This window comes from Catharus ustulatus, chromosome 22 (genome assembly GCF_009819885.2).
Source record: "Catharus ustulatus isolate bCatUst1 chromosome 22, bCatUst1.pri.v2, whole genome shotgun sequence".
Lineage (NCBI taxonomy): Eukaryota > Metazoa > Chordata > Aves > Passeriformes > Turdidae > Catharus > Catharus ustulatus.
In genome coordinates, this window is record NC_046242.1 from 4427775 (window position 1) to 4454247 (window position 26473).

The following is a 26473-nucleotide window of genomic DNA, read 5'->3' on the forward strand; positions in this document are numbered from 1 at the left end:
TGTTCCTGGTGGGTGGGGATCCTTGATTTCACCAGATTCCAGACTTGGAAAAAGCTGGAGCCAAGCAGACAGCAAACCCCACACTGAGGAGCGTGCAGTGCAATCCCAAATCCCCGAAATAAGCGGATCACACGAGTCCAGGGGGGAATACCAAGGGTGGAGGAAGGCTTTGCTTCCTCTCTGGGTGCAAAGCCCCTGTGGCAGCCACGGCATCCCGGCAGGAAGCACGCACATGGGGCATGCGGACGAGCTTTCCAAAAGTAGAACTTTTATTGACAGCAAGGGAGAACTAAAAACAAAGACAGCCAAAAAGGAGGCAACAACACACGACTAGCCCCCCCCAACTTCCAGGTCCAACCAGTTAGGAGCTGCTCCCAGTCAAATTCCTATTGTACAGTCTCATGAAATAAGAAAATAGCGCCAGGTTCATCCACCTGCAACCTCGGAGCTGTGAGCCCCAGCCCACGGTTCTCCCCACTGGCCTGGGTGGCTTTGGGAGGAACAAGACCCTGTCAGCCCCCCTCAGCACTGCAGAGGGGATGGCATTGAAGCCAGGACCTGCATTTCTCTGTGCAAAGAGCTTTGCTTTGTCTCCCGGGTCGCTGCCATTCTTCAGGAGCATTTAAATGCAAAGAAGATCTTTGTTTCCTAAGATCTGCTGTTCCTGCTCATTTCCTAGCAAAGGAGGCTGACCAGGAGCACTGGGAAGGAACAAAGACTCTGCTTCCATAGAAAATCCCTACTAACAAAGCAGGAGAGGGGAGAGTGTGTGCAGCAGGAACTTTCCCTCTCAGAAATGTCTCTCCCATCGCTGGCAATCCCTCAGGAACATTGCACTGCGCTGCTTCTGACACAAGTTATCCGCTTTATCCGCCCCTTCCCAGTGCCCTCCCTATCCAACAGCCACCGGGAGGTGCCCCCGATGTCGGTGTGATGTCTCCATGTGGTGCAGCCTTAACAAAACCTTTTTAACAACAGAAATCGGTTTCTCTGCGAAACTTCCAGCACACAGAGGGCAACACCAAGCAACAAAGGAAGAAGGAGCATCGACTTCCACCACGCAACTCTGCTCTGAGCAAATCCTAAGGGGAAGGGCAGGGTGCAGGCAGAAAACCTCTGAGCTAGCATTCAGTAAAAACACTATTTATTCACCCCTCTTGGTTACAGCTGGGCAGGGGAAGCAGGTACAGAGGAGGAGGCCATGCACTCCAGGCTGCTCCGTGGTGCTTTATCCCACGTGTCTGTCTCGGGGAAGCTGCCGTAGGCTGGCGCTTTATTTCGCAGTCTGATTTAAAAAAAAAAAAAATAGTCAAAACTAAATAAATATTGTTCCAAAAGAAGCCAGAGGAGAGAGCAAGCCTTTGGTACAACAGCTGCATCTCCAGCAAGACCCCGAGCCGCTGTGCTGAACCCCTGCAGACACAGCTGGGGTTGGCACAGGCTCTGCCGAGCCTGTCACGCATGAAAACATGGAGCAAACAACAACAGGAACTTTGTGAGAACTCTGGTTCGTTTGTCACAACCCCCACGACTTTGCTTTGTGGTCTCGGGACGAGGGGAGGTGACAGTCAGGGTTTGGGAGAATCCAAAGGAAACAGCTCACTCCAGGGCAATGCACTTTCAGCTCCGTTTGCTTCCCAGTCTTTGGGGTGAAAGCAGAGTGCTGTGCATGTACAAGGACAGGCTTCTTTGACCTCATTCAGGTTTTCTTTGCTAAGTTTCCAAGGTGCCTCAAAACCGGAGCCTAGAACGCAGAGGCCGATGCAGTGTTCCTTTCTACGATATATTTTTTTATATATAGTATATATTTTAAACCAGCCCTGCCAAGTCTATTCTCTCGCTCAGGTGCACATCACCAAGAGTCATTTCCCACCATCCCACGACGTACAAAACAGGAGTTATGTGTCTAAGGGAAGTCGCTTCCTATTGTTCCCTCTCCTTCCCCCTTTCCTGGAGAAGAGAGCGGAGGTGTCGGGTGTCAGGTCCTATCGATCCATCTCATCCAGGAGAGGCGTGGCGTCCCCGGCGATGGACATGGGCGTGCTCTCGATCATGGGGCTGGGAGAGGGGCGAGGGGTCAACCTCTGCTTCTGTTTCCTCCGCTCCGCCTCCTTCTCCTGCAGCCACTGCTCGGCCATCTTGCCCCAGTCGATGGCAGCGTGGCTGTTGGTCCTGCAAGGACAAGGGGACAACGTGAGATGTGACAGGAAAACCTCCCTGCCCTCCCTCCCCATGGGGGAGGTAACCCCATCATGCTGCTTCCACAAAAACCAAGAAAAGCAATGGAGACAGGACATGGATATGAGCACCCAGAGCTACTCACTTTGGCTGCTGCCTCTGCCTGGAGCTGGATGATGGCTGTGACTGGGAGGACTGGGGTGTGGTGTTGGCCTGGAGCTGGTACTGGGGTGTGGTGATGGGCTGGCTGGGAGTAGTGTAGGAGTAGCTGGGGGTCATCAGAGGGGTGGCCACCGGCTGCTGGGCTGGAGTCGTGAAGACCTGTGGAGAGCAGAGGCTGTCAGGGGACAGAGGGTGGACCCTGCTAGGCTGGGGGGGCTCTGCACTTGCTCAGGAGGGTACCCATCCTCACTCTGCATGCCCCCAGCCCTGCTGAGCACAGCACATTTGCTCCCCTGAGAGCTGGGCCAGCACAGCCTGCTCTCCTTGCTCAGCCCAAGGGGAGATGCTGGAGCCAAGTGGCACAAGAGACACTTGGGGCAACCAGCAGCAATGAGATCCCACAGTGGGCACGAAGAACAGATAAATTCTTCCCCTGCAGGCTGCAGAGAAGGTGCAGCAGCTCCCAGGATGGCTCCCTCCCACATCCCAAGCCACCTGGCTGCTTGTCCCGTGAAGAGCTTAGTGCCTTTGCCTCCCGGTGTTCACCTCCCTTTTCTTCAGATGTCTTGATGATTAATACATCAGGTTATCCACAGTCCCTGCCTATCCTCAGCTCAGCATTTACTGTGCCAAACTTCCTGAAAGCCTCCCAAGGTGCTCTAAAGGAGGATCACTCCTCCCTGCAAGCCTTGTCTTGCAGCATCTCTTCTCTGGGTGCAATAGCTGGGTGTGTTTTTGTACCCAGGCTCCTCAGTCCTCCTGTAGCTGGAATTTGCCTCAGTGTCAGCTACAGCTTGCAGGCATACATGAAGAAAGGCAGCATGAGCCAAAACTGTCCAATTCCATGTTACTCCCTGCAGAGCCCCTGGGTGTTGGGTCAGGCTGAGGTGTTCCCCGCCGGTGCAGCTCGGAGATTAGCGCTGAGCTGAAAAGCCCTGCAAACTCAGCGCATACCTTCCCAGCTAATCTCCTCCACTGGCAGCTCACGTTGCCAATTCAGGGGCACAATCAGAAGGTTGTGTGCCCTCACTGCTGGATCCCCCCTCTCCACCCTGCCACATTCTTTGGGGGGGGGCCAGACCAGTTCGCTCCTTGCTCCAACTCCCTGCCGGAGCAGGGCTGTGTTATGCACCTCATTTCTCCAGTCACGAGGCAAAAGGAAACCTGGTTCAAGAATCCAGCCTGTGCAGCACCACGGGGATAAAACTAAGACTTGGAGACCCCAAGTAATGAGGGGTTCCTTAGCTCCCAGTGGTTTTTGGTAGCAAGGAGAAGCCAGCAGAAATTTAAGTGACACCTACGTGGTACGCGCTGCTGCCGCCTCCGCTGCCTCCGTAGCCATACTGGCTGGAGCCCCACTGTGCTGGGGTGGCATTTGGGTTCTGTCCCTGGCCTGTCACAGCAGCGATGGCACTGAACATCTGGGAGGTCATGTTCTGTGGTAGAGCATTCACTGCACGTGTCAGGTCTGCAAGGGAGACACACTGCGTTAGGGAAAGTGGAGCCTGGAGGGGCAGCTCACATCCCAATTCCAAGCAGGAATGGCCTGCACTGACCTGCCAGGTTGATGTTAGCTGGGGTGGCATTAATGGAGGCTGGAGTCCTGGTCCGACTGCTACTGCTGGGGGTGATACCTGTGGAAAATACCAGCCAAGAGGGAGATTAATTCTCCTGGAAGAGAAGCCACTGGTCTGAAAATCAGGATTTGAAAAAAATGGAGTCAACAGTTGTTCCAACATGATGGTTTGCTACCAGAGAATGATATGTGCTGGATTGTATGGTGGGGGAGACAAAGGAGGGACTGTTCCAAACACTGCTGCACAGCCCACTTGATGAAAGATTAATCTCAGTGGGTCAGCCCATAGAACCAAACATTTCAAGCATTGCTTGGAAACTTCCCACACATAGAAAAATCCTAGGACACATTTTTGGGACAAAAAAGTCAGAACTGTCCTTTAATAACTGTCCCTGATATTGTGTGATAAACAAAGAGCTGACACACTGAAGTTTTAGGCTGCTCACCTGGAACAGGGTCCTGATAGTGATCCTTAAACCATCGGAAAAGTCCATTCACAGTAGGGAAGACTTGGCCCCGGTAGCGGAATCCCTCTGGTGTCACTGTCACATACTCTATCCTGGGAGGAGCAGGGACACCATGAGACATCATCACAGGCTGTTCCAGTCTCTCACTGACAGGTCACACTCACAACAGGCATGGGCTAAAACCACAGGCAGTGGCTGTACTGATAATAAACAGATAGATCCACCCAAGACACTTTATCTTCAATAAAGTTAAATCACAGCTGCTTCAAACTACCCTGCCTTTCCATGAAAAATCCATCATTTCCTGCCTACACTCCCACAACACCCACAGCACTGCTGGTCGTGGCAGGCAGATGGTTAAGAAACATGGGAGTTTCCTGGGTGAGATTTACTGTTAGAATTAAGTCCTCCACTGTCTGGAGGCCAAATCCTGGCAAAGAGGAGGCGTGATTTACAGGGATTCTCACAGAGCCAGAAGAAAAACTGGCAGCAGTCAGCTGAGGTTTGGTACTGGCAGTACTCAGTGCAGGTGCTGGGCTTGCCTCTCACTTACCTTGGTTTGCCTCGAGGCTGATATCCCAAGAGGAATTTACCAGGTAGATCTTTACAGGCACTAATAAAGTATGGAATAAATGTTGGCTTCTCTTTCTTGGTCTTTATCAGGAGCTCTTCCAGCTTCTAATTAGAGAGAGAAAGAAGATAAATGCTCCAGGGGAGCCCACATTTTCAGCAGCACACAGAGCCCATGGATATCTTCCTAAGAAGTTACCATATCCTGGGATTGTCTCACCTTCTTGTCTCCACCATTGCAGTCCTGATAGTATTTGTGGTTCAACAGGTCTCTGGCAAAAGAAGCCATTGGCTGGACATAACGAGCAACAATTTCATCCAGGTCTTCAAACTCCTTTGAACAAACACATTTAAAGAGGTATTTAGGGTGCATTTGGTCATACACTCTGCACAGCAAGCCTTGAGGAAAAAAAAGACAAGTATTATTTGAGGATCCAGAGAATGTATTGGAAGTTACTCTCCAAGAATGTGAAAGCAGCTACAAGGACAGAAGCAACTGCAAGGACAGAAGGGCTGGGTACATCTGTAAAATAAGTCCTTCCCCTTCCCAGGCATGCTCTGCAGGGCTTTACCTCTGTGTTAATCCAGAGCATGGAGCCCAGGCTGAAGGCATTCTCCTTGCCCTCTTCTCGGACATCCACGTGCTGGTAAATGCCATCGTTGACCTTCCAGGTGACAGTCAGATGATTCTCCCCTTTGCTGCTTGGCCGAATAATCACATCTCCTTGGTCCATGGTCTCCATCATCTTCTCTGCTTGCTTGAAGCTGATGTTGTGGAATGATGGGTGAGCAATTACCCTCTTGATGTACGCTGGGGAACAAAGGGAATGGTCAGCCTTCCAAGAGAAACTGCTTTAATGCAACTGTATCTAATTGTGCTGATTGTCCTGAAGCAGCCTGGGAAGGCTGGAATTACAAGAAGAGAGAAATTAAGAGAACTCACTTGTCCTCTGCTGCTTCCTTTTCATGTCTTCTTCCTGTTTGTGATCTGCTGCCTCAGAGTCAAAGTCGTAGTAGGTGTCTTTGGGCAGTTTCCACTCATTGTTCTTGTCCATCAGGTCTGAGGTCCTGCAGGTCAGGTCTGCACTGAATTTCTCAATGTCAATCTTCATGATGCGGCAGTGGACGGTCATTCCCACCTGCAGAGGAGGTGCAGGCCAAGGTGAGCAGCAGGTTTGGCAGATACACCAGAATCCCTGTGCTACAGAACAATCCATGTGGGATCCTGCTGGCACTGAGCAGGTACAAATCACCTCAGCTACTTCAGACTGATACAGCCTTCAAAAGTGATCTTTTGACATGAATTGATCCCAAAAATGAACAGAATCAAAAGAGATTAAGGGAAAAATGGGCAGTTCTCCAGCACATCTATTACCCACACCACATGGAAAACTGAATGTCTGGAGGGTGAGAACCATCACCTTTTCTATTTAAAATATCTTTTACAATGGGAGTAGCATAACTGGCCTTCAAGATGTGCAAGAAAGCAGTTAAGTGTGTTCAGAAGCAGACACCCAAAGGACTGCTCTAACAAAATGTGAGGCAGAAAATCCCCCCACAAAAACTGCAATGTCTTAGTTCAGTTAACCATGATGCAGTTAATTAATAACTCTTTAAAGAAATGCTGAGACCTCTGAGCTTACAGGATTATCCATCACCTGCATGGACTGTTGGGGACCCCAAAAGACAGCAAAATTGTTAAACCACTATTTTATTATGTGATAAAAAGGTGTTCTTCCATTTCTTTCAGAACCCCAATCCCTGTCCTGAGCAGGACAAGTAACTTTGATGACCTTTACAAATTGACGGAGAGGGAAGAAAAAACTGTAAGAGGGAAAACGACCCTTGCCTGTCCAAAAGCAGTTCTGTGAACTCTTTAGAAAGCCAGAAACAAAGGGCAGCTCTGCATTAGAATGCCTTCTGGTCTCCTAAACCCAGACGACAATAAATCCTCCTGCAGCACAACGTGTTAACTGATTAACAGGGTCCCACCAGCTGCCAAGGGAGATTTGCACTGTGGGACAAGGACACTAACCAGAACCTGAACTTCCTGCTGATTTAAAGTCCTCACATGAAAATAAGGTTGGAAAAGTAATTTAAGAACATTGTTCTTAACCAAACTCTGAGTCTTTGGTATTGGTTCTTCCAGCTCTCACTGGGAGTGTGAAAATCCACAGCTTTCATACCTTCACCCTTTCTTCTGGCCTCTTGACAACCTTGTCACTAAGAAATTTTGTTGGGATGAAGCCAGCAACACCATTATCCAGACGTGTCTTCACTCCAATGGCTTGACCTGGGCAGGAACCACTGTCAAAATGGTTCCAAACCTTGAGCAAGGCAAAAGTAAAAAAACTGTTCAACATGGAAACAAAACAGCCCCAGCAGTTTATATTCAAGTCCAAAAGCTGTGTCAGCAAAGTGGTACAGCCAACAGAGACTTGTGGAAGGCCAGGGGACAGAAGACCTCAAAAAATGCTACCCAGTAATGCAATCTTTCTCCTCCAGTTCTGCTCAGCTTATGGGACATTGCAACCAGGAAGGTCAGGACATTTTTAGACTCTGAGCACCAGCCTGTAGCCAGGGCTGGTCTCTAATGAACACTATAGGGGTTTAGAATCAGGGATTACCCAGGCTGGAATTCACAGTGTTTAGAAGGGACCTAAAGTACAGCTGCATTAAGCAGCAGGTGGTCCAGATAAGTTCTTGAAATTGAGAAGGTAGCAGAGCCTTCTGTTCTGTGTCACAGGCAATTTCTCTGCATAATATACAATCCCAGACCACAAACAAGAACATTTTATGTATCTCCAAAGAACTGGTCAGCTTAGCCCCAGGTCCATTTCACTCTAAAAGCCATAATGTAGCCATAAAAGACTTGTCAAATCTATACTGAAGCAATTAGTCAGGAGTACAACAGATTCTATTTACAGCCAAAGGCCACATCAGGTTGGGATCCTGGGGCACTGTGGACTCAATCTTGGCTCTGATACCTTGTCTCCCAAGAACCCTACACAACACTCCTGCTGTCAGCAGGCTCCTGACAAAGGCAGGCCTGTCACAGAAGCAGCCCCACCTCACTGAGCTCTGGGAAGTTGTCCTGCTGGCAGAAAGGGCACTGCCAAAGGCCAGTTTCATCATTCCGTATCGCCTGGTCATAGCTCTCTCCCTGTGGGCGCCTGTGGGCAATCCCAGTCACATTGCAGATGATCATTTTACCTGTGGGGTGACGGAAGAGGGGAAGGAAATAATGAAAAACTGCAGAGTTGGGCAGTTCCCTCCCATCCAAGGTTGTTATTCATGCATGAAAGTGTTAGGAGGCCACCCAAATACTTGAAAAGCTGCTTCACACTCCACCACAGCACCGTCTCAGCACCACACTCACTCAGATCCCTCTGCCCCACCTTCACACATCCTCTGTCAACTTAGGAGGACAGAAAGCAGGGATGTGAACAGGGATGTACCTATGTAAAATGTCTCTGGTGTTTCTTTGGTCAGCATATTGAAGACCTCCTCTGTGTTGGGAGAACGGTACGGGGTTCTCAGGTCCTTGTATCTGCAGCTTAGCTCGGCTCGAATGTCATACAAAGTGATGTGCTTGTCACCATAGCCCTGTGTGGGATTCAGAGGTTATAAAGGCATGAGCAGCAGGAAGAACATCAGTAGGGAAAACAGTGTAAGTTTTGGAAGAACTCAAGCAACTTATGAAACAGCAAATTTTAAAAAACGAAATGCAGCAGGTACAACAAATGGTGGAACTTGGTCACAGGATGTTGAGGTCAAAAGGACAAACATATTTAGAAAAAAATTCAGGGAGAAGAGCTTAAATGGTCTAATTACTGTCCCCTGCCCCAAGTGTACTTCCTGCAAGCATTTACTACATGCCATTATCAGACACTGACTGCTCATCATGGCTGTTTACACATTTTACGACAGCACAGCTAATGCCCAGCTCCTAAAAAGGATAAAGCTATAAAACATGAGAATCTCAGCTGGGCAGCAGAGCTTCCCCTCTGTTTCTCAGCACCAGGAACCCTCAATGCACCTGTCTTTCCAGTTCTTCAGCAAAGGCATCAAGATCCAGGTCTTTCAGGCGCTCAGGGTTTTCCAGGATCTCCTCCAGAGCTCCTGCAGGATTTGCATCCTCAGCTGACTCATCGTATTCCAGGGCATCCACTGCCATTTTCCTTGCCCATTCATAGGTTTCAGGATGGACCCTAGAGCCATCTAGGACTTCAATGTAGGAATCAGTGCTGAAACAAAACCAGTGTTCAGATCAGGGCTCTGAGCTGTTCCACAGCTCTGTGATCAAGCACATTGTTGAGCACCACTGCTGCCTTCCACAGAACAAAGTACTCCAAAAAGGACACTATGAATTATTCATTGCTAAAACAACAGGAGACAAGGCAAGACCTGGCAAACTGCAGCCTGCAGCTCCAAAGACACGGCCAGGCATTTTAGATGCTGGGTGGATTTGATCCCTGCATACTACAGCTGCTCTATGGGCACAGAGCTCTCTGCAGTTTCTCTCCTCACACAGTGTTGGCACACTCAGTGCTGCCACTGAGCTGTTTGGATGGGCTACACTTTGCCCCCAGCATCTCTGGGATTTGTATCCTGCAAGAACCAAGGGATCTGGTGGGGTTGGATTACTCAGTGTATGGATTCAGCCAGGTGTTCTTTCTCACATTGCTTTACAAGGGCAAAAAAACCCTGGAGAAAGCACGTTTCTAGTAAGTCACCATTTGTGCAAAGCAGCCAGTCAAGAAACAAGGTTACAGCTGTCCTCAAAATACCTCTTAAAATACCAGTAACTTAATGCTCTATAAACTTCCCAGTATTGCTACTGATTTAAGAGGAAACCAAATTGCTGAATTATTTCTCAAGCTTGGAAGGACCTGGCAGAAGCTAAGCTGAAGTGCCCATGGGTTGCTGATGACTGCATGACAACTATTTTAGGGAGCAATTGGTTTTAGTTTAGTTCCTCTGGACCACAGAGTCCTTCACACCAGAACAAGCTGTATAATTAATTTTCTGCAGTTCATTCTGCTGCTGTGCAAGTTTAGCTGCCTGTAAGAATCAGATTAAAAACGAGCAATAACTGAACTTGGCTGAAGTCAAAGGGGTCACACAAAAACTCTGGGGAACAATGACTCAGGGATGGTCAGTCTGTCACTCACACTGACTCCACACCCCATAGGACATCAAATACAACCCAATACCCACCTATCACCCAGTGATGCTGTGTCAATTTTGATGAAGCCAGCACAATTGATGAACACTTTGGGTCCCATGTGACACATCGTAACCAGCTGGGTCCTGTTCTCCAGACGGGTGTTGTTTTGTTTTAAGATCTGCAGAGAGAGGCAAGAATATAAACCCTGAGAGAGGCAAGAGTATAAAAACTAATATTCAAACACAGGTTGTGTTTAGAGGTCGTGGACTTCCTATCCCTGGAATTATTCAAGGCCAGGTTGGATGGGGCTCTGACTAACCCACGTTAGTGGAAGATGCCTGTGAACATGGCCAGGGGTTGGAATTAGATGATCTTTAAGGTCCCTTCCAACCCAAATTGTTTTGTTCTGGGGAAAAAAGCAGAGGATTCACAGTGCACAGTGCAGTGTTTAAAGCATCTGACACACACCCATCACAACTCTTAAGTTGTTGCTCCCTGCCAGTGTCTCAACATTGTGTGAAAGATGATGAGTCCACATCACCACAGCTCCAACTCTCAGGAGAAGCGTTGGCTTTTTGCCTCCTGTTTTCTACACTGTGGAGGTGTCTTGACGCTCTGACAGCACATCCATTCCTGTGGGTTTGGGAGCTGGCTGGGATTGATGGATCTGCTGAGCTGTTTGGGTCTCTCAAGGACACAAAGTCCACGAGTAGCTTCGGGGCGAGGCACGGCGAGGTAAAACCACCCATCAACAGAGCTGTCAGCGGCACTTGGCACCCGGGACCCTGAGTCACCTCCTGAGCACTCACAGAGTGCTGGGGATGTGCTGGTTTTGCAGGCAGGCCCTGAAGCATCCTTACCTTCAGCAGGTGAGTGCCTTTGCGTGGTCCCAGGCCACACACATACTGCAGCAAAGCCTGGCTGTGGGGGTGAGCAATGGCCCTGTTCACATCCACCCCCACCTCGTTCACACGGTTGATGAATTCGCAGTAGAGCGCGTTCAGCAGCTCCTCCTTCACCACGTGCTCCTGGCAGAGAGAAGAGGTGTTAGTCCCAGAAAAGATGGATCTGTGCAACCCTCTGCCACGAGCCAAACACAACACACTGGCTCCCAGGAGCTGTGTTGCACCTCAGAGTTACCCCTGAGAACAGCCTAAAGGCTGAGAAAGCAGAAAAAAAAAAAAAAAAGAAAGGTGCTGTGTAGCATGAATATGGCACAAAACAAGCAGAACTTGCACAAGTTTTACTTGGAAACCTTTTCTTTGAAAGCAAAACCCTCACAGGCAGCTTTCTCTTGCAGAGAAGGATCTTTCATGCCCAAGGAAAATTTACCTGCAGAGGGTGGAGTTTCAGGCAGAGAATGTCCTCATCAGAGCTGCAGACCTGGGCAAACTCTATGAGGGGGTCCTGGATGCGGCGAGCGAGGGACACGGCCTGACGCAGCAGAGGGGGGTAATCCCGGAATTCATTCTGCAACAGGACACTGAATCAGGGAAAACCCTCGTGGTGTTCTCACACTTTGTACTACAGGCAGCAAAGACACATCAGACAGGGACTGCAGCAAGGAAGCACTTGGTGCTCAAGGCAAATAAAGCTGAGGTGAAAGGCTCCCAGGAGCTCTTATGCAATTAGTAATGGAACAATCTCACTCATTTCCAACTACATCAATATCTACTTTGTGCATCTGCATCTGCTGGTGCTGATCTCTTCAGGGAAGCCTAAGATGTTTTGCCTTGATCCAAAGATCAGTATGTGACTGTCCAGATGGAACATATGAGACAGAGGATGATGCAAGGCCAGCACAACAAATGGAGGATGACACAGCATGAATCAGCAACAGACTAAGGGAGAGCTGGAGTAGCAGAAGGTTCACCTCAGACTTCTTGCTGTTCATGTAGAGGATGGCCAGTTCATTATCCACCAGCTCCACTCCAATCGAGGACAGCTGCTGCCCTTGGTCCAGCTCATGAACAATTCTCTTTACATCCTCCATCAGCATCTGGGCATCCCTAGGGAGAGACAGCCAAGAGGATTGAGGGGAGAGCACAGAGCTGAGTCCTGGAAACAGTGAAATGCAGACAGGCACAAGGAAAGCACTGCAAAGAGACTGGGAAGTGGAAGCAGCACAAAGACTGACCTGTTCTCGCCTGCAATTGTCACCACATGAGGCTTCTTGTTCAGGAGGAATTTTTTCAATGTTTCAATATCCTGGGCCTGGAAAAGAAAGTAGAAAATCAGAGTGAAAAAGCTAGAGGGTTTCTATTCTGAGCTATCTACAATCATTTCAGTGACAGCTGCACTAAGCTCACCTTCTTTTCCCTCTCCTCCTCACGCCAGGCATTCCTTCTCTTTGTGAAGTGTGGCAATCGGAGGAAATCTGTCACCTCACCCTCTCCATTCACGAGGGCACAAAACACGGGGTGGTCCCTGTCAAACAGAGATCACTCAGACATGGAGGACTGCTAAAGCTGGACATGCATCCAGACACCATTCCCTCCCTCCTACCTGGCTGATGAAAACGCAATGCCCAGCACCCGGATCCCCTTCCCTTGGTTTTCATCCATGAAATCATCGTCTTCCTCCACTTGCTGATCTGGCCTGTATGCAGCAACCTTCAGCCAGTTGTACAGTTTGCGGCTGCAAGCCTGGGAGAGCAGAGAAAAGACAAAGAGGAGTGAAAAAATCCACTGCAGGGGCAATGGCATAACCCTCCTCTGGAGGGAAAGTTAAACCAGACTCAATCCCTGCCTCATCCTCCCCCCCAAGAACTGTCAGTAATTATCCCCAGAACACTGCAGAGCTGCCAGTGTCTGCAAGCCCAGCTCTGCCTCAAAGCTGTGCCTCATCTCACCTTGAGGACATATTCCTTGGCCTCCACTAAGAGCTTGTTTTTTAATTCTTTGGCCATCTGCACGTAGAGGAACTGGTTGAGGGAGCGCTCGATGGCCATGGTGCGCTGCCGATTCCACTCCTGCACCTGGTGACTGAACTCATCCCGGTAATAGAACTGCTTGATTTCCTCAAAGTATGTCTGGTCACTGCCATAACTGCAAGAAAGGAGATACAGAAAGGCTCCAGGCACCTGCATGCACAGCATCACTGGCAGGTTCCTGCACACCTCAGATCAGGTAGCTGCTTGGAAAAATTAGGGAAGAGCCAATTCTCCCATCAAGTGCTGCTTTAGCTGTTGAAGTGATGCTGTAGACAGATCACAGCCACTCCAGCACACCCATACTGCACAGTGTGGCCACTCAGATGTGCAGGGAAGGGACTAAGTTGGTTGGGAAACAAGCATCATCTTCCACAAAAATCCCAAGTGGGATATCAGAGTCTGCTTTCAAGTGAGTAAGACAGATGTCTGCTAAAAGTTCCCAACTAGATGATGAAAAAAGTAAGACCCTGGAGAGGCTGCTTGACTTTGAAGTGCAGGAAACTACCAGGTCATGACTTTCAGTAGTAGTCTGGGTTACAAAAGTGCTCTAAGAGCACTGCATGAATGAGCTCTGCCAAGTCAGGGATGGCACAGCCAGTGGGAACTCACCCCTCCACTCCTTTCATGTCAATGCTGATATCTATGGTGAGCAGTCCTTCATCCTCTGCCAGGCTCATTTTCAGGAACTGGTCATCTCTCAGCTCCTTCACAGGCTTGTTCTTCATGTATTTAAAGGAATAGGCATAGTGGGCCTCATCAATATCCTGGGAAAGGGGAGAGACAGTCAGCACGCACACAGGGCATTCATGAAGAAAGATCCTTCCGTATGCCACAGCAGACAATGGTTTTTATTCAATACTCCCTCAGCCCTATGTCAGTCTGCATTTCCTTCCCCAGCAGGACATAGTAGAATTGCTTCCCAGAGACTGTTTCAATTATTGAAGGCAACATCTTATCTGGTAAAATGCTGAGACTCAAAATGCAGCATGCTGAGCCCAGCTCAGTGCTGCTCACAGGTTTATTCAGAGTTGCCACTGACATGGGAATACAAGCATCTGTATGTTATTTAGATCCTTCCCTGAACTGACCCACAGACTCAGAGCTCCCTTCCTTACCTTCTTCCCCTTTTTGGTTGGTGTAATGTTGATTTTAGCTCGTTCTTGGAAAGTCTGTCTCAGGACCTGTCTGACCAAGGGCTCCCTGGCGATCTGCAAAGCCACCATGTACCGAGCTCCTTCCAGCACTGCCTCCGGGCTTGGGAACTGACTACAAGCAAGAAGGCAATGTGAAGGCTTAGAAGAATGTCCCCAGACCATCTCACTTGTGTTACATCCACACAAAGCCCCCCCCACACTGACCTACACACGTAATCCTTGGCCAGCTCCAGGGGCTCTGCAGGGAACTGCTCTGTCTCGTGACGCTGGTAACTGTCTCGGAGATTCTCTCCAAACTGCTCAGGTGTCAGACCAAATTTCTTAGCCAAGCCATCTGGTAAAAGAAAAAAACAACCAAAAAAACCAATGAGGACAAGGGTATTGTAGCTACTAGTTAGCAAAACTACCAGTCTTCCTTCCCTAGGTGAGTCAAAGCACCCTGCAGAGCCTGTGGGCCAGGCCACTGCACGCTCAGCAGGACAGAGCAGAGCCTTACCCAGCCCAGCTGCCTGGCAGATGGTGTACATATCCCTTCGGGAAGCCTGCTTCAGCTCAGGCCCCTTCTGCTCATCATCTTCTGCATCCTCCCCTTCACCTGTAGGAAGGATACATTAGAGAGGCATCCAGACAGCTGGAGTGTGTCAGAAGCACAATAAAGAGATTAAACACAACCTACACTGTGCAACAGAGCCCCTAAATCCCACAAAGGCATCTCAAAGGTCACAGTGGCCTTAAAATTATTCCAAGTTGGAAAAAGACACTGGAAATACTATCTTCAGTGTCACTCCTGCAGTTTTTAAGAGGAGTATCTCTGGGTTGCACATTAGAACATACATGCCAACCGTGCCACAAGGGGTGGCATTCACATTCCATTAGAGAGCACCTTGTGTGGCAAACCTTAAACATTTTCAAAAGTGCCTGAAAGATCTGGAACTAACTTGAGATAGAATGACCAGCAGAGATGCTGTACATACACACAGGCTTTTCACCAAACTTTCTTCCTATTCTTTCAAACCAGGATTTTCAAGCAGCCCACAAGGAGAAAAGTATCAAATGTGGGGAGACAAACCTTCCTCCTCTTCACCATCCTCCCGGATACGCTTTTGCTTTTTGCGGGCGGCCTTGGCAGCATTCTGCATCTTGGGAATGTCTCTCCCATAGTACAGCAGGAAGTGATTGTACACGTCCTTCAGCTCGTCCATGGACTGCACGTCCTTCAGCCTACAGAAAGCCAGCATAGGTCATGCTCAGAACACTCAAGGAACCTGCTCTGACTCAGGTCAGGCAGAAGAGGAGCCCTTGGATTTATCTCCCAAAAGAATTTTAAATATTTCTCATTATTGGCTTTGCAGGTGCTCTGCAGTGGCCAGAGCGCCTGTGCTGTTTGGGCAAGTCAGTGGACATTTTAAGTCATTTTGGAATGAATATTGAAGTCCTGGCACCCTACCTCTCCATGTCAGTAGTATCCAAGGCCCTTATTCCATCAGCCAAGGGCTTGTCTGGGTCAGCAGAGATTTGCTCATACTGGTAGGCCTGCATCTTCTCAAACAGCCGTGTCAGGTTCTGCTTGCGGATCTTCAGCTGGGTCCACTGACACAAGAAAAAGAATTGCAGTGAAACATCCTATTGCAGCGTGTGATCTGCCTTCTCCCTTCCCAAACAGGGACTTCCAAGATTTTGGGATATTTGTCATATAAAAATGATCATTAGAATCTTCATCCATAGCCAAAGCCAAATGTGACATGTGGCAGGTCTCATCTCAGGGATGTATTATATTAACAGAAAAAAAAAAATCCAGGTTTGGATCTGATAGTAGAGAAGCAACCTGCACTGCTGGCAGGAAATGTTACTACACAGAACGAACTCAGGGAAGGATATTTTAGAGTCTTATTTTGTCAGATATCCCTTTACCATCATATGACAGTAAAAATGCAAAAAGACTGGGGTAAAAACCCCAAACACGGCCAAAACAAACTGCTGAAAGTATCAGGCTACATAGGAGGATAAATATTGATAGGACAACCAGCAATGAAAATATTCCTCACCTTCTCATCCCACTGCCAGACCCTCCACAGGTCGTTGATGTGCAGCTCTGGCTCCACATACTCCTTTCTGTAGAAGGCGATGAACGGGACCTGGGTCAGAAATGAGACTCATCACTCCTGTGCAGGGGACTGGGCTGTTCCTGGCAGCCAGGAGCCCAGACACAGCTCTTGTTCCATGCGGGACAACAAACTCATGGGGCAGCTCCTACTCCACCAAAGAATAAACCACATAATCCTGTCAGGAAAAGGAGAGAGACCTTGGTAATGAAGAAAAGTTGCAAATTACCTCAAAATGCTGATTTCTCATGAAATTCAGGGCTTCTTTAATCTTCTGGATGGTGCTGGGCCCCTTGCGGCTGAAGCTGCTGGTTTGTCCACGGTCTAGGTAGTCAGAAGTTTCCTGAAAAGGAGAAACACAATGTGTTCAGTCTGTGCCTAGTTGATACCCTAAAAGAGCAGCCACAGTTTAAGCCTAAGAAACTGTGGTTCTTTCAGCTTTTCTGTGCTATTTTTGCTCTGTTTCATGGACCTGCTCAAAACCAGAAATAAAGGTGGTACTGGACACTACACTCCTATCAGCAGATCCCTGGAACAATTCCCAGGCACAGTCCTTTACCTGCAAGGAGATGGTGGGCGTTGCAAATGCATTCCTATAAATCCAGTCAGCTTCTTCCTCCAGCTCATCATCTTCAGCACTCTTCACTGGGATGGATCTCAGCTGGGAAGAGACAATATTATGAGCAGAGGCATGTGCAACACCATGTTGCCATGTTTCCAAGTAGCCTGGAAATCATTATTTAGAGCTGCAGGTTACCTCTGGAGACCCCCAGCTATGGGGTGCCATGGATTGTCTGCACCTTCTGAGCACACAGGTAATTGCATCAGTTTTACACTAGCTACAATCCTGTGGAAAGGCCTATGATGGTGCAAAATCTGCTGTGAAAATCAAGTGAGGATATCTCCACTTCCCACCAGACTTCCAAATTTTCTGCAGTTTCTATCTGTGCCTTGCTACCACTTTTGTTGCTGCAGCCACAGAGTAACAAAAGATAAAGCAGCAGCTCCAAAGTCTCTCTGGGCACTCAGTCTCAGCCACTTCTCTTTCAGAGGTGCTGCTCTAATCACCACTGACACCCACGAAGATGACAATATGTGTGAACTGGTCACCTATAACCAGAAGACACCACAGACAGCATTTCCTTCCGGGAAAAAGCATCCTTGGGTAAACTGGCAGTTTCACACATCCCATTTCACAGAGAAGGGTAATAAACCTCTGCACAGAATTACACTAACATACACTAAAGGGAGATGGATTTTCCAGTGAAAATCTGAATATAATGTAAAATTGAAACAAAAATATGAGACACCAGAAGGACTCCACACAGCACAAACAGCACTTTGTGTTGAGAGTAGTGTAGTCTTATTACCTTGAGTGAAATCAGATACAGTAGTTATGTGTTGACTGGCATACAGGTAAGCTAGAAACCTTTCCATGTCATCTGTGGCACTGCATCTTGCCTTCCATATGTCCAGCTCAAGGGATTCCTAACATCATCCAGCACAAAGCCATCTCAGCCAAGCCCAAACCCTGCACTTCAGCAGTGCAACACTGGCACCCAGTGGCCACAGGGAAGTTAAACTCAGATTCACTACAACCACTCTCATGTCACTGATGTGTCTGAATGCAGTCTTAGCCTGCACATTTGACAGGTGAGGTCGTCAAAGAGGGAAAATATATTCCAAAATCCATCCAGCAGCTTGCCAGCCTGCAGGACCCAGTCCCGGGAGCCAAAATGCTTTCTGCCTGCAGAGCTGCAGCCCCTTGCCTCACCTGGAACCTCTCAGGCATGTCTGTCATGCGGATCTCGTTGTCCTGGTCTGTGAGGTGGCTGCTCTCCAGCTCGCTGGGCTCGTACATCTCGAAGATGCTGCGGCGACTGACGCGTTTCTTGGTCGTCTTCTTGGGCCGCACGCGGGTCTCGCCTTCGGTCTCCTCATCCTCGTACTCGTACTCCTCCTCCATCTCCTCATCGTACTCATTGTACTTCTCAAACTCATCGTAGTCAAAGTCCACACCAAAGATTTCCTGGGCTTCCTGTAAAGCACTGGAAAGCAGGAAAAAAATTGTTCAGCCCCACAGTGCAGTCCACAGAACATCTTTACAGCTACACAGAGGAGGTCAGGGGCACTGCCTAAGCTTTAGTTTTCCACCCAGGCTAAAAAAATAATGGACAGGTACAAACTCTGAGCTTTACTGCTAAATACTCCTCCTAAGGGTCTGGTTTTGGTATCCCTTTAAAAAAATCCAGCGGGAAAAAAAAAAAAAAAAAAGAAAAAAAAGGAAGGAGTCCCACATTTCAGAAATCACACACTAAAAGCTCTGTGTCTAAATTTATCAGGTTTCTTCTGGGAAAAAGACCAGCAGTATTCAACCACAAGCTGAATCACTCTGCAGTCGCAAGATCCAAATAAGTTGAGCACTATTTTCAAGGCTCCAGGCCAACTGCCAATCAATACTTACGCATCTGTGTATCCTGGAAGCTTCTTTCTCCATTTTGGCTTCTTCAGAGGTTGTCCATCATCATCCACAATGAAGTCATCAATGTCTGGACATTGAGAAACAATTCAGTGGTCAGGGAATTCGAATACAGAACTGCTACCTCTGACAAAGCAACTGTGAGCCTCCAGCACAGACCTAGGCTGCTGCTGGCTGTCAGTCTGCCCAGCTCCCCACAGCATCTCCTACAGCAATCTCACACAGTCCAAGAGCCTGAACCACAGTAACAAGCTGGAACAAACTTCCAGACAAACTTCCAGGCAAAGCTATTTGAGTTGTAGCTCAGTGCACTGAAAATAGAGTCAGGAAAGGCCTGGCTGCTTTGGACAGCAGAAAGAACTCTTTAAACTTTTGTGGTAAGGTAGCAGCAGTGAGAGGCTGATGCTGAAAAGGAGTAGGGCAGGCATGCACTGTGCTATGAGGTACTAAACAGTGCCTTGAGTGTCTTCCTCTGAAGCATTTTCATTTTTGAGGCAGCTTAGGGGAGGTGTTCAAGACCTCAGCATACATAACGTGCTCCTGGACAAAGTGGCTCAGACAGACAATCAAAATCTGTCACCCAGAAACATTTAATTCTAAGGATTGTACTAATCAAACCAACAGGAGCTTCACCATGACAGGGTCACAGCCTTTTGGATACTTCTTGTTCAGAGAAAGTCTGAACTTTGTTCCTGTGCTTTAATCCTAGGACAAACGTTGGATGTAATTGATCACCCACACTCACCAGATTCATCTTCCTCCTCCTCCTCTTCCTCTTCCTGTGGAGCAACAGGAGCTTCCACAGCCTCCCCTCCTTCCTCGCCTTCACCATCCTGAAAGATTTCTTCAGCAATGGCTTCCTTCTCATGTTCTTCCTTTCCATAATCTTCTGCTTCATCATCCTCATCATCAGACATTTTTCGCACACGCCTGAATTTTTGCTGCAAAGACAATTCCTTGTTAGCGCTCACAATCCCTGGCTCAGAACTGCACTTCCTCTGCAGGCACCTAGGAGGGAGCAGGATGGAGCCCAGCACAGCACAGGCACACAGGGGAGAAGGGCCATCCCCTCAGGAGTTGTGCCTGTGTCACTTGCATGCTCTCCCCACCAGTGCTGGCCTGGTTCATGTGACTCTAAATGTTACAGAAAGAGCTTTAGAGCCCACAACAGCCTGTGCTGACCTTGAGTTATGGAAGATGAGACTGTCCTGAAGAGGTGGAAAGGGAGAAGCACAGCAGACTTTAGGAACAAAAAAAAAGTGTTTTGCAAACTCTGTGAAGCCAGGTCCCAGCTGCTTGAGCTGGAAGAGATCCTGCTTCCTTCAAGCACTCAGCTCTCCCTTTTCCAGAGAGCAGGACCTGATGGGAGGCATTGTCTGCTCATGCCAGGCTGGAGCCCACCCTCCTCTGTGCTCACCACACCATTAACAGCAGCATGGGAACACAACTCACCCTTTTGACTTTAACGCCCAAGTTTTCCTCAATGAGGTCAAAGTCATCATCCTCCAGGCGGTCATCAAAAGCTAAAGAAAACAGCAGAGCTAAGTTAGAGTTTCTCTTTCCTAATCTGGGAATACACTAAGCCCAAAAGGGTACAGATTACCCAGTTCATGAAGACCAGGGCAAAGGGTGCTCTCTGCCAGCATTACACCATGTCTCAAAACTTACTGCGCTTTCTCTTTTTGTGGCCAACATCATCCTCAGAGTCTCCAGAGTCACTGCCTTCCTCCTCCTCTTCTTCATCATCATCATCATTAATGAATCCTTTCAGGTTCCCCTGCTCATCCTGATCATCGAGGTTCAGCTCCTCCTCTTCCTCATCTGGGATGGAGAACAGCACATGTTAGACACTTATTGGTTATCCACTGAGATCTGGCTCTGAGCAGGCAGCATCTTCCTTCACACCATCCACACAGAGTTTTAACTGAACACTTTTACTGACACAGAACCCAGCCAGCTGCTCTTGCCAGATCCCCACTTCTTGTCTCATGCTCCCTCTGCAGAGGGAACAGGTGGAGTGGTCACACTGGGAGAATTCCTCTGCTTTTACCATTTACTATCAAAGTGTGTGACTGCAAGTCCCATGGGGTTGAAGCAGCGTATTTTTTATTGCCAATTATAAAAAACACTTGGAGCACTTGGAGGAAGGGAAGCACTCAAACAGCTGAGATTATTGACTACAGATGGCCCTGCTATTATAGCACAGCTATTGCTCCATCTGCAAAGCCACAGGATGCAGAATAGAACAGCAATGAACACAGTCAACTCACCATCCTCATCTTCCTCTACAAACTTCTTGGTTACTCTGGGTACAACCTCCCCATCCTGGTTGTACTCCTCCTCTGACTCCTCTGCTTCGCTCTCCACAAAGTCAGACATGGCTGCAGCCTCTCACACAGCAGCTGGGGAAAGAAGAAACATCCCTGGCATCAGCTGAGCAAGCAGAACACGAGTGTTTTCCCCCTCAGGTCTTGGAGAGAAGGCAGCTAAAGCAAGAAGGGCTTCAAAACTAGCTACAGAGGCCCTGAATTACCCAGTGTCCACCTTGCCTGGACATCCCTGTCACCAGAGATTAGGCAGGAGAAGGCAGCAGCCAGGAGCTGCCAGCTCCTGCCAGCCCGTGTCTGGGTAAGGAGGGCAGGAGCTGTCACAGCAACACCCCCGGCTGGAACGCGCACACAGCCGGAGCCTGCAGCCCATCCACACCCTCCCACGCGCTGGGAAGGCTCCCACTGATGCTGCACGGTGTCAGGCACACAGCCCAGCTCATTAGGACCTTAATATGATTAATCCTCACTCAGTCAACGAAGCCAGGGTGACCCTGAAAAGGGCCTTGACTGAGCTGTGATCGCTGCAAGGGAGACTCTGCAGAGCCCACAGAGCAAAGTGCAGAGAGGTCTGGGGGTCCTGGGGTGGGGCAGGGGGTTTGTGGCTGCCCAGAGCCACAGCCAGGATGTTCCATGCCATGGGCACCCATCCAGAGTTGAGGAAGCAACAAGAAAACTACAAACCCAGTGTATTTTCTATATCCAGAACCTTTTGTTTGATGCTTCTCCCAACTGGGGTTTCTGGAAACAACATAAATCGAGCTTGGCACAAAGGAAAGTGTTTGCCAAGTTCTGTCTCTCTGAGCCTTCCACTTCTGGTGGCTACAAACTCACTGATATTTTTTAAATTTTCAAAGGACGTTTTTTTTTTACCTCCTTTTTACATACATCAAAACAACTGAACCTTACACAAGTCAGCTATGAGGAAAGCCAAATCAACCTCTCAAATGGTTGTGAGGGTGAAAATGCCAGCCCAGGAAGAAGTACAGGCCTTTGGGAAGGAGCAGAATAAAAAGCAGCTCAGAGGTGTCAGATCTAAAGCCAAAACCTCCATGTTAAATTACATCTGATGTAATTCAATGCACAAACATACAAAAACAACAGAGGAAAAAAAAAATAAGATGAGAAAAGAATTCCATATTAGGGAATGATACCTAAACAAACACACTTCAAAATATTCCCATAATCATTTCCCCACTGCAAACAACCCACTAAGGAAATCAGTCCCATACAGGACAACCTGATCAAGGCTTTGCCATGACACTTCTCATGTGCAGGATTTCTTGTTCTAGCCTGAGATCCACACATCTGCTGCACAAACATAACAACTTGAAGAAAAACAGGGACTTAGTGCTCAGCTAAGAGCTGATCTTGGATGATCTTTTAAGTCTTAAAATATGAGCAGCTCCCAAGAAACGTGTCATCCGTATCTCATTAAAGAAAAGCCACAACAAAGATGAGGGAAAGACCTCTGCAAGATTTCAGACACGAGTGGAGAGCAGCTCACACCCCTTGGCTGCAGAATATGTGGCTGTGGCCAAATTCTATGCAGGATGCCCCAGACAACAGCAAGCCAAGGCTGCTGCTCTGCATCCACACAGGACGTGACATTTTAGAAGCCAAACACTTGTATTTAAGTATTCCTCTCAGAAATAATGCCTCAGAGGGCAGCACTGATGCCAGTTAAATGTGTGCTCCTGATGCAATGCCACTGATGAATTCTGTGACTACACATAATAGAGAAACAGGGATTATGTTTACCTGTGTATGAATATTCTGTCAACTTCACACTTTCTCACCAACCCTCCTGCTCCAGGTATTCACCAGGGTGTATTAACACACACAAACCTGTAGGCTGAGTGGCTTTTCCTGGAGCATTCCCAAGTCTAATAACCTTACTTATCTCCTGCCCATGATCAATACAACCCACCTCATCAAAGCACCACATCCAATTTCATCATTTTCTGCCACTGAAGTATTTAGCTCATGATTCCAACTTTCTTCCTCATCACTTGCTCTAAAATTTCCTGGCAATTTCAGTCCGTGTCAATTCCAATTTGTTTGCACACAGGGAACAAATAGGACTTGAGAAAACCATCTTATTTAATGATCCGGCCAAGCAGGTTCCACACAAGCCAAACACCCACAAACTCGGGTGCTTTCAGCTCCAGCAAAATTCACCTCAGGACAGCAGGGATGTCACTCAGCATGGAAAGCAGAAGCAAGAAGTTAAACCAGATATAGATTAAAGGTGCCTCTCCCACCCTCTGTGCCAGGGAGGCCTTAATTTAAAACAAAAGCCAGGGAAGTGGGGAGAGGTGCAGAGGCAGAACTTGGTGTGGTCACACAGGGAGAGACCTGAGGAGGGTTTAAAGACTCTGGACCAAGGAGTGCTGGGTCAGCCCAGCTGTTTTGATCAGGAGTGTCTGCACTTTGCTCAGCTCAAGGGCACAGTGGCACTGATCCAGAGTCCACAAGCTCCTTTTTAACAGGGACCACTGAGTTCTGATCAGGTCAGGCCCAAGATGGACATGGGCCACACACTCTGTGAGGTGAGGCAGGGCCTTCGGAACAAGGGCTGCTTTGTGAGAACCTGAGGACTTCAGAAATCATCCACACAGACAGATATCTGCTGGCTACTCAGAACATGGGGAATAGAAAACTCCCTCAAGAGCTTCATCTGAGCAGGTGTGGGGTGAGAGAAAGCAGAAACATCTGACATTCCCCCAGCTACAGTGATGCCACCTAAGGCAGGAGACCTCAGTGGTGTTCAGAGAATAACCAAGCAGTGCTCTCAGAGCAAGATACATTTATTATTCAGCAATCAACCTCAGGATAGCAATGTGAATAATATGAATACACAACCAACAAAGCCAGGTGCTCATCCTGGCTTTAGGACAGCATGGGTGCAGCAAAGACAGTCCTTGACTTCTCCCTATCTTTTGTGGAAGGAACTACATCAATCACACATTAACATTTGTTTTGTGGGGTTTTTTTGGGGGGGAGAGAGGGCTTGGGCAGTGATGGTTTTAACCTCTGCCACTTCATGATTGAACTGACAGTCCCTTTTAGGATCACACAGATCCAGGGAACCACACTGCCAAAGCCACCACTGAACATCTTGCTCAGTTCTCATGGTCACATTTCAAAGGGTCAGACTGCAGAGGATTCAGAAAGCTCTGTGAGAGTTAAGAGAGCTGGGGAACCTGACCCATAATGCAGAGCCTAAGGAAGCCAAATCTATTAATTTTGTCAATTAAATGCTCATGAAATTAATTTTAACACAGTCCAAGTACATCCACAGGAGTCCCAGACAACAAATGTCTGACCAGGAAAAACCCAAATGAACTGCAAAGATAACACCATCCTTTCACCCCCTCAAGCTCTTAGTGAAATCAATACCAGTTTTCTTAAAACAAACAAACAAAAAAAGCAAGCCATGGTTGAGCTGGAATGTGTGGATTTAATACTAATAACTAAGCAACGATCTTCAGGCTGTCCCCCACCACAGAATTCAAACAAAATCATCTTGGCATCTTTTAATTTGAAGCTTATGAGGCTAACAGAAACACCCCTGTGAAGCACTGCAAGGCACTCACACCATGAGAAATCACCCTCACGGGCACCTCAACGCTGAGCTCTTCCTCACAGGCATTTCTTGGTATCCACATGGACTTCTGATGGTTACTGGGGCCTGCCAGCCCTGACATCAGCAATATATCATTTTATATTTAGTTTTTACAGCTGTTTCACAGATTTCTGAAGTCTGCATCTAAACCTGACACTCCCACCCTGCTCTGTGGGAGGAACACAGAGGGAAGTGATGACTGGGGACCAGCGACGGGGAAAGTCCAGGCAGCCACCACAGCTCAGGAACTTCCCATACCTGCTTTGTTGGTTTTGATGCTCCTGCTGGTCCCACCGCCCCCGATGCTATCAGGTGGCAGCACGTCCTGTGGCAGGGTGACACATTTAATAGCACGTTGTGTGAAAAAGCTCTTCCACCTGTTTATTTTAGCCCTGTTGCATCATAATTTCCGGTCAGAAACAGAAAACTGATGCTCCCTCCTCGCTTTCTCTGACCTGCCCATGACTTCATGCACCTGGATCATATCTCCTGTCAGCAAGCTTCTCCCCTAAGGTGAGGACATGAAGACTTTGCTTGCTCAAAAACCTGCTCTGCTCCTGCCCTTTCCAGCGTCCCCTTTTTGGGATGGTCTAACCAGAACTGCCAGGACACAAACTGACAAACATTTACTCAGCAGCGTAACAATGTTTTCTATTTCATTCTCTCCTTCTTTAATTTCAAAATATCCTTCTTAGCCTACAACGGGGTGTTAAAGCTGTTTTAAAAGAAAGAATTGTTAAGACACCTACTGCTCTTTCCTGATTAACAAGAGCTGATCCAGAGCCAATTTTGTGGCGTGTGTTACCTTCCTTACACCTTCTGCCACATCTCATTTACCACACTAGCACTCCCACCCGGTGTTACCTGGTCTCTGCAACTCCCCACAGTTCAGCTATCCTAAATAATTTAGGAGAAACCTTCCTTCTCCACGTCGTCGTATTCAGGAAAAAAAAAAAAAAAGAGCAGCAGACGTGACTCTGAAACTCCACAATAACCTCGCTCACCTATGAGCACCAATCGCTTGCCATCTTTCAGTCATTTATTAAACCCAAAAGGGCTTCCCCAGGCCCTTGGCTTTTCAGGGAACACCTCGCCAGAAGTTAGGAAAGGCTAAAGCGATATCTGGGAATCACACCCGCAGAGCAGAGACCCAGGAACCACACCTACAGAGCAGGACGGTCCAGGACCACCAGCGTACTGAGAAACGAAGGTCAGACCCTTTCCCTCCCTCCAAGAAAACCACCCCGATGCTCTCCAGCCACCGCCCCACACCCGCGGCTCTCCCCACCGCGCCAGCGCTCCCCCGCAGCCCCGGCCCCGCCGCAGCAAGGGCGGGGGCTGCGGCACCTCCCGGCCCGGCGGAGCCGCCCTCGACCCCGGCCACCGCCTCGCCCCCTCCGGGCCCTGCCCGCCGCCCCGGGAGGCTCCAGCTGCCGCCAGCCCCACCCCGGCCACCCCCGGGGCGGCTTCACCCCCGCACCGGGGCCCGCGGCGCAGCCCGACACCAACCTCAGGAGCGTCCCCGCCGCCTTCACCGGGACTCGCAGCCGCCGCGGCGCCAGGCCGGCCGTGACGCCCAGGCCGGGACCAACGCGGGTTCGCCCTTCTCCCGATAAGAGACCCTCGTTCCCCGCCACCGCCGCCCCGCCGGGCCCGGCGCGGCCTAACCCGAGGGGCCGAAGGAAAATGGAGGCGGCGGCGGCGGCGAGCGCGGGGGGCGGAGCGGGC

The 26473-nt window shown here is 48.8% G+C and overlaps 1 protein-coding gene across 2 annotated transcripts; it reads right to left on the reverse strand.

Annotated features, from left to right (window-relative positions):
• Positions 1 to 244: 244 nt before the first annotated feature.
• SUPT6H (SPT6 homolog, histone chaperone and transcription elongation factor) lies at positions 245 to 26444 on the reverse strand. Of its 2 annotated transcripts, none has more exons than XM_033078050.2 (37): positions 26255 to 26444; positions 21061 to 21192; positions 20459 to 20611; positions 20243 to 20313; positions 19536 to 19731; positions 18776 to 18860; positions 18086 to 18359; positions 16871 to 16972; positions 16541 to 16654; positions 16255 to 16344; positions 15657 to 15799; positions 15279 to 15430; positions 14706 to 14804; positions 14414 to 14543; positions 14171 to 14321; positions 13665 to 13819; positions 12975 to 13170; positions 12629 to 12768; positions 12433 to 12550; positions 12261 to 12337; positions 11997 to 12132; positions 11456 to 11593; positions 10984 to 11151; positions 10174 to 10301; positions 8993 to 9200; positions 8412 to 8559; positions 8024 to 8166; positions 7140 to 7280; positions 5897 to 6092; positions 5526 to 5764; positions 5174 to 5287; positions 4937 to 5061; positions 4363 to 4475; positions 3897 to 3974; positions 3642 to 3808; positions 2324 to 2499; positions 245 to 2172 (listed from the first exon to the last, which is right to left on the reverse strand). In XM_033078050.2, the coding sequence occupies exons 2-37, from the start codon at positions 21167 to 21169 to the stop codon at positions 1986 to 1988; spliced, it is 5160 nt and encodes a 1719-aa protein (XP_032933941.1). In that variant the 5' UTR covers positions 21170 to 21192; positions 26255 to 26444; the 3' UTR covers positions 245 to 1985. The 2 variants fall into 2 exon arrangements, with proteins under 2 accessions (XP_032933941.1, XP_032933942.1); XM_033078051.2 differs by lacking the exon at positions 26255 to 26444 and adding an exon at positions 25004 to 25120.
• Between the last annotated feature and the right edge of the window lie 29 nt (positions 26445 to 26473).

Bases quoted from the DNA above. Each gene is read 5' to 3' on its own strand.
- SUPT6H (XM_033078050.2), bottom strand. From the start codon at position 21,169: ATGTCTGACTTTGTGGAGAGCGAAGCAGAGGAGTCAGAGGAGGAGTAC. The intron at 16,655-16,870 runs GTAAAGGACTGT...TCTCCTTTTCAG, and splicing joins CGCCCACCATCTCCTTGCAG to GAAACTTCTGACTACCTAGA. The intron at 13,171-13,664 runs GTGAGTTCCCAC...CCTTTCTTGCAG, and splicing joins GACATGAAAGGAGTGGAGGG to TTATGGCAGTGACCAGACAT.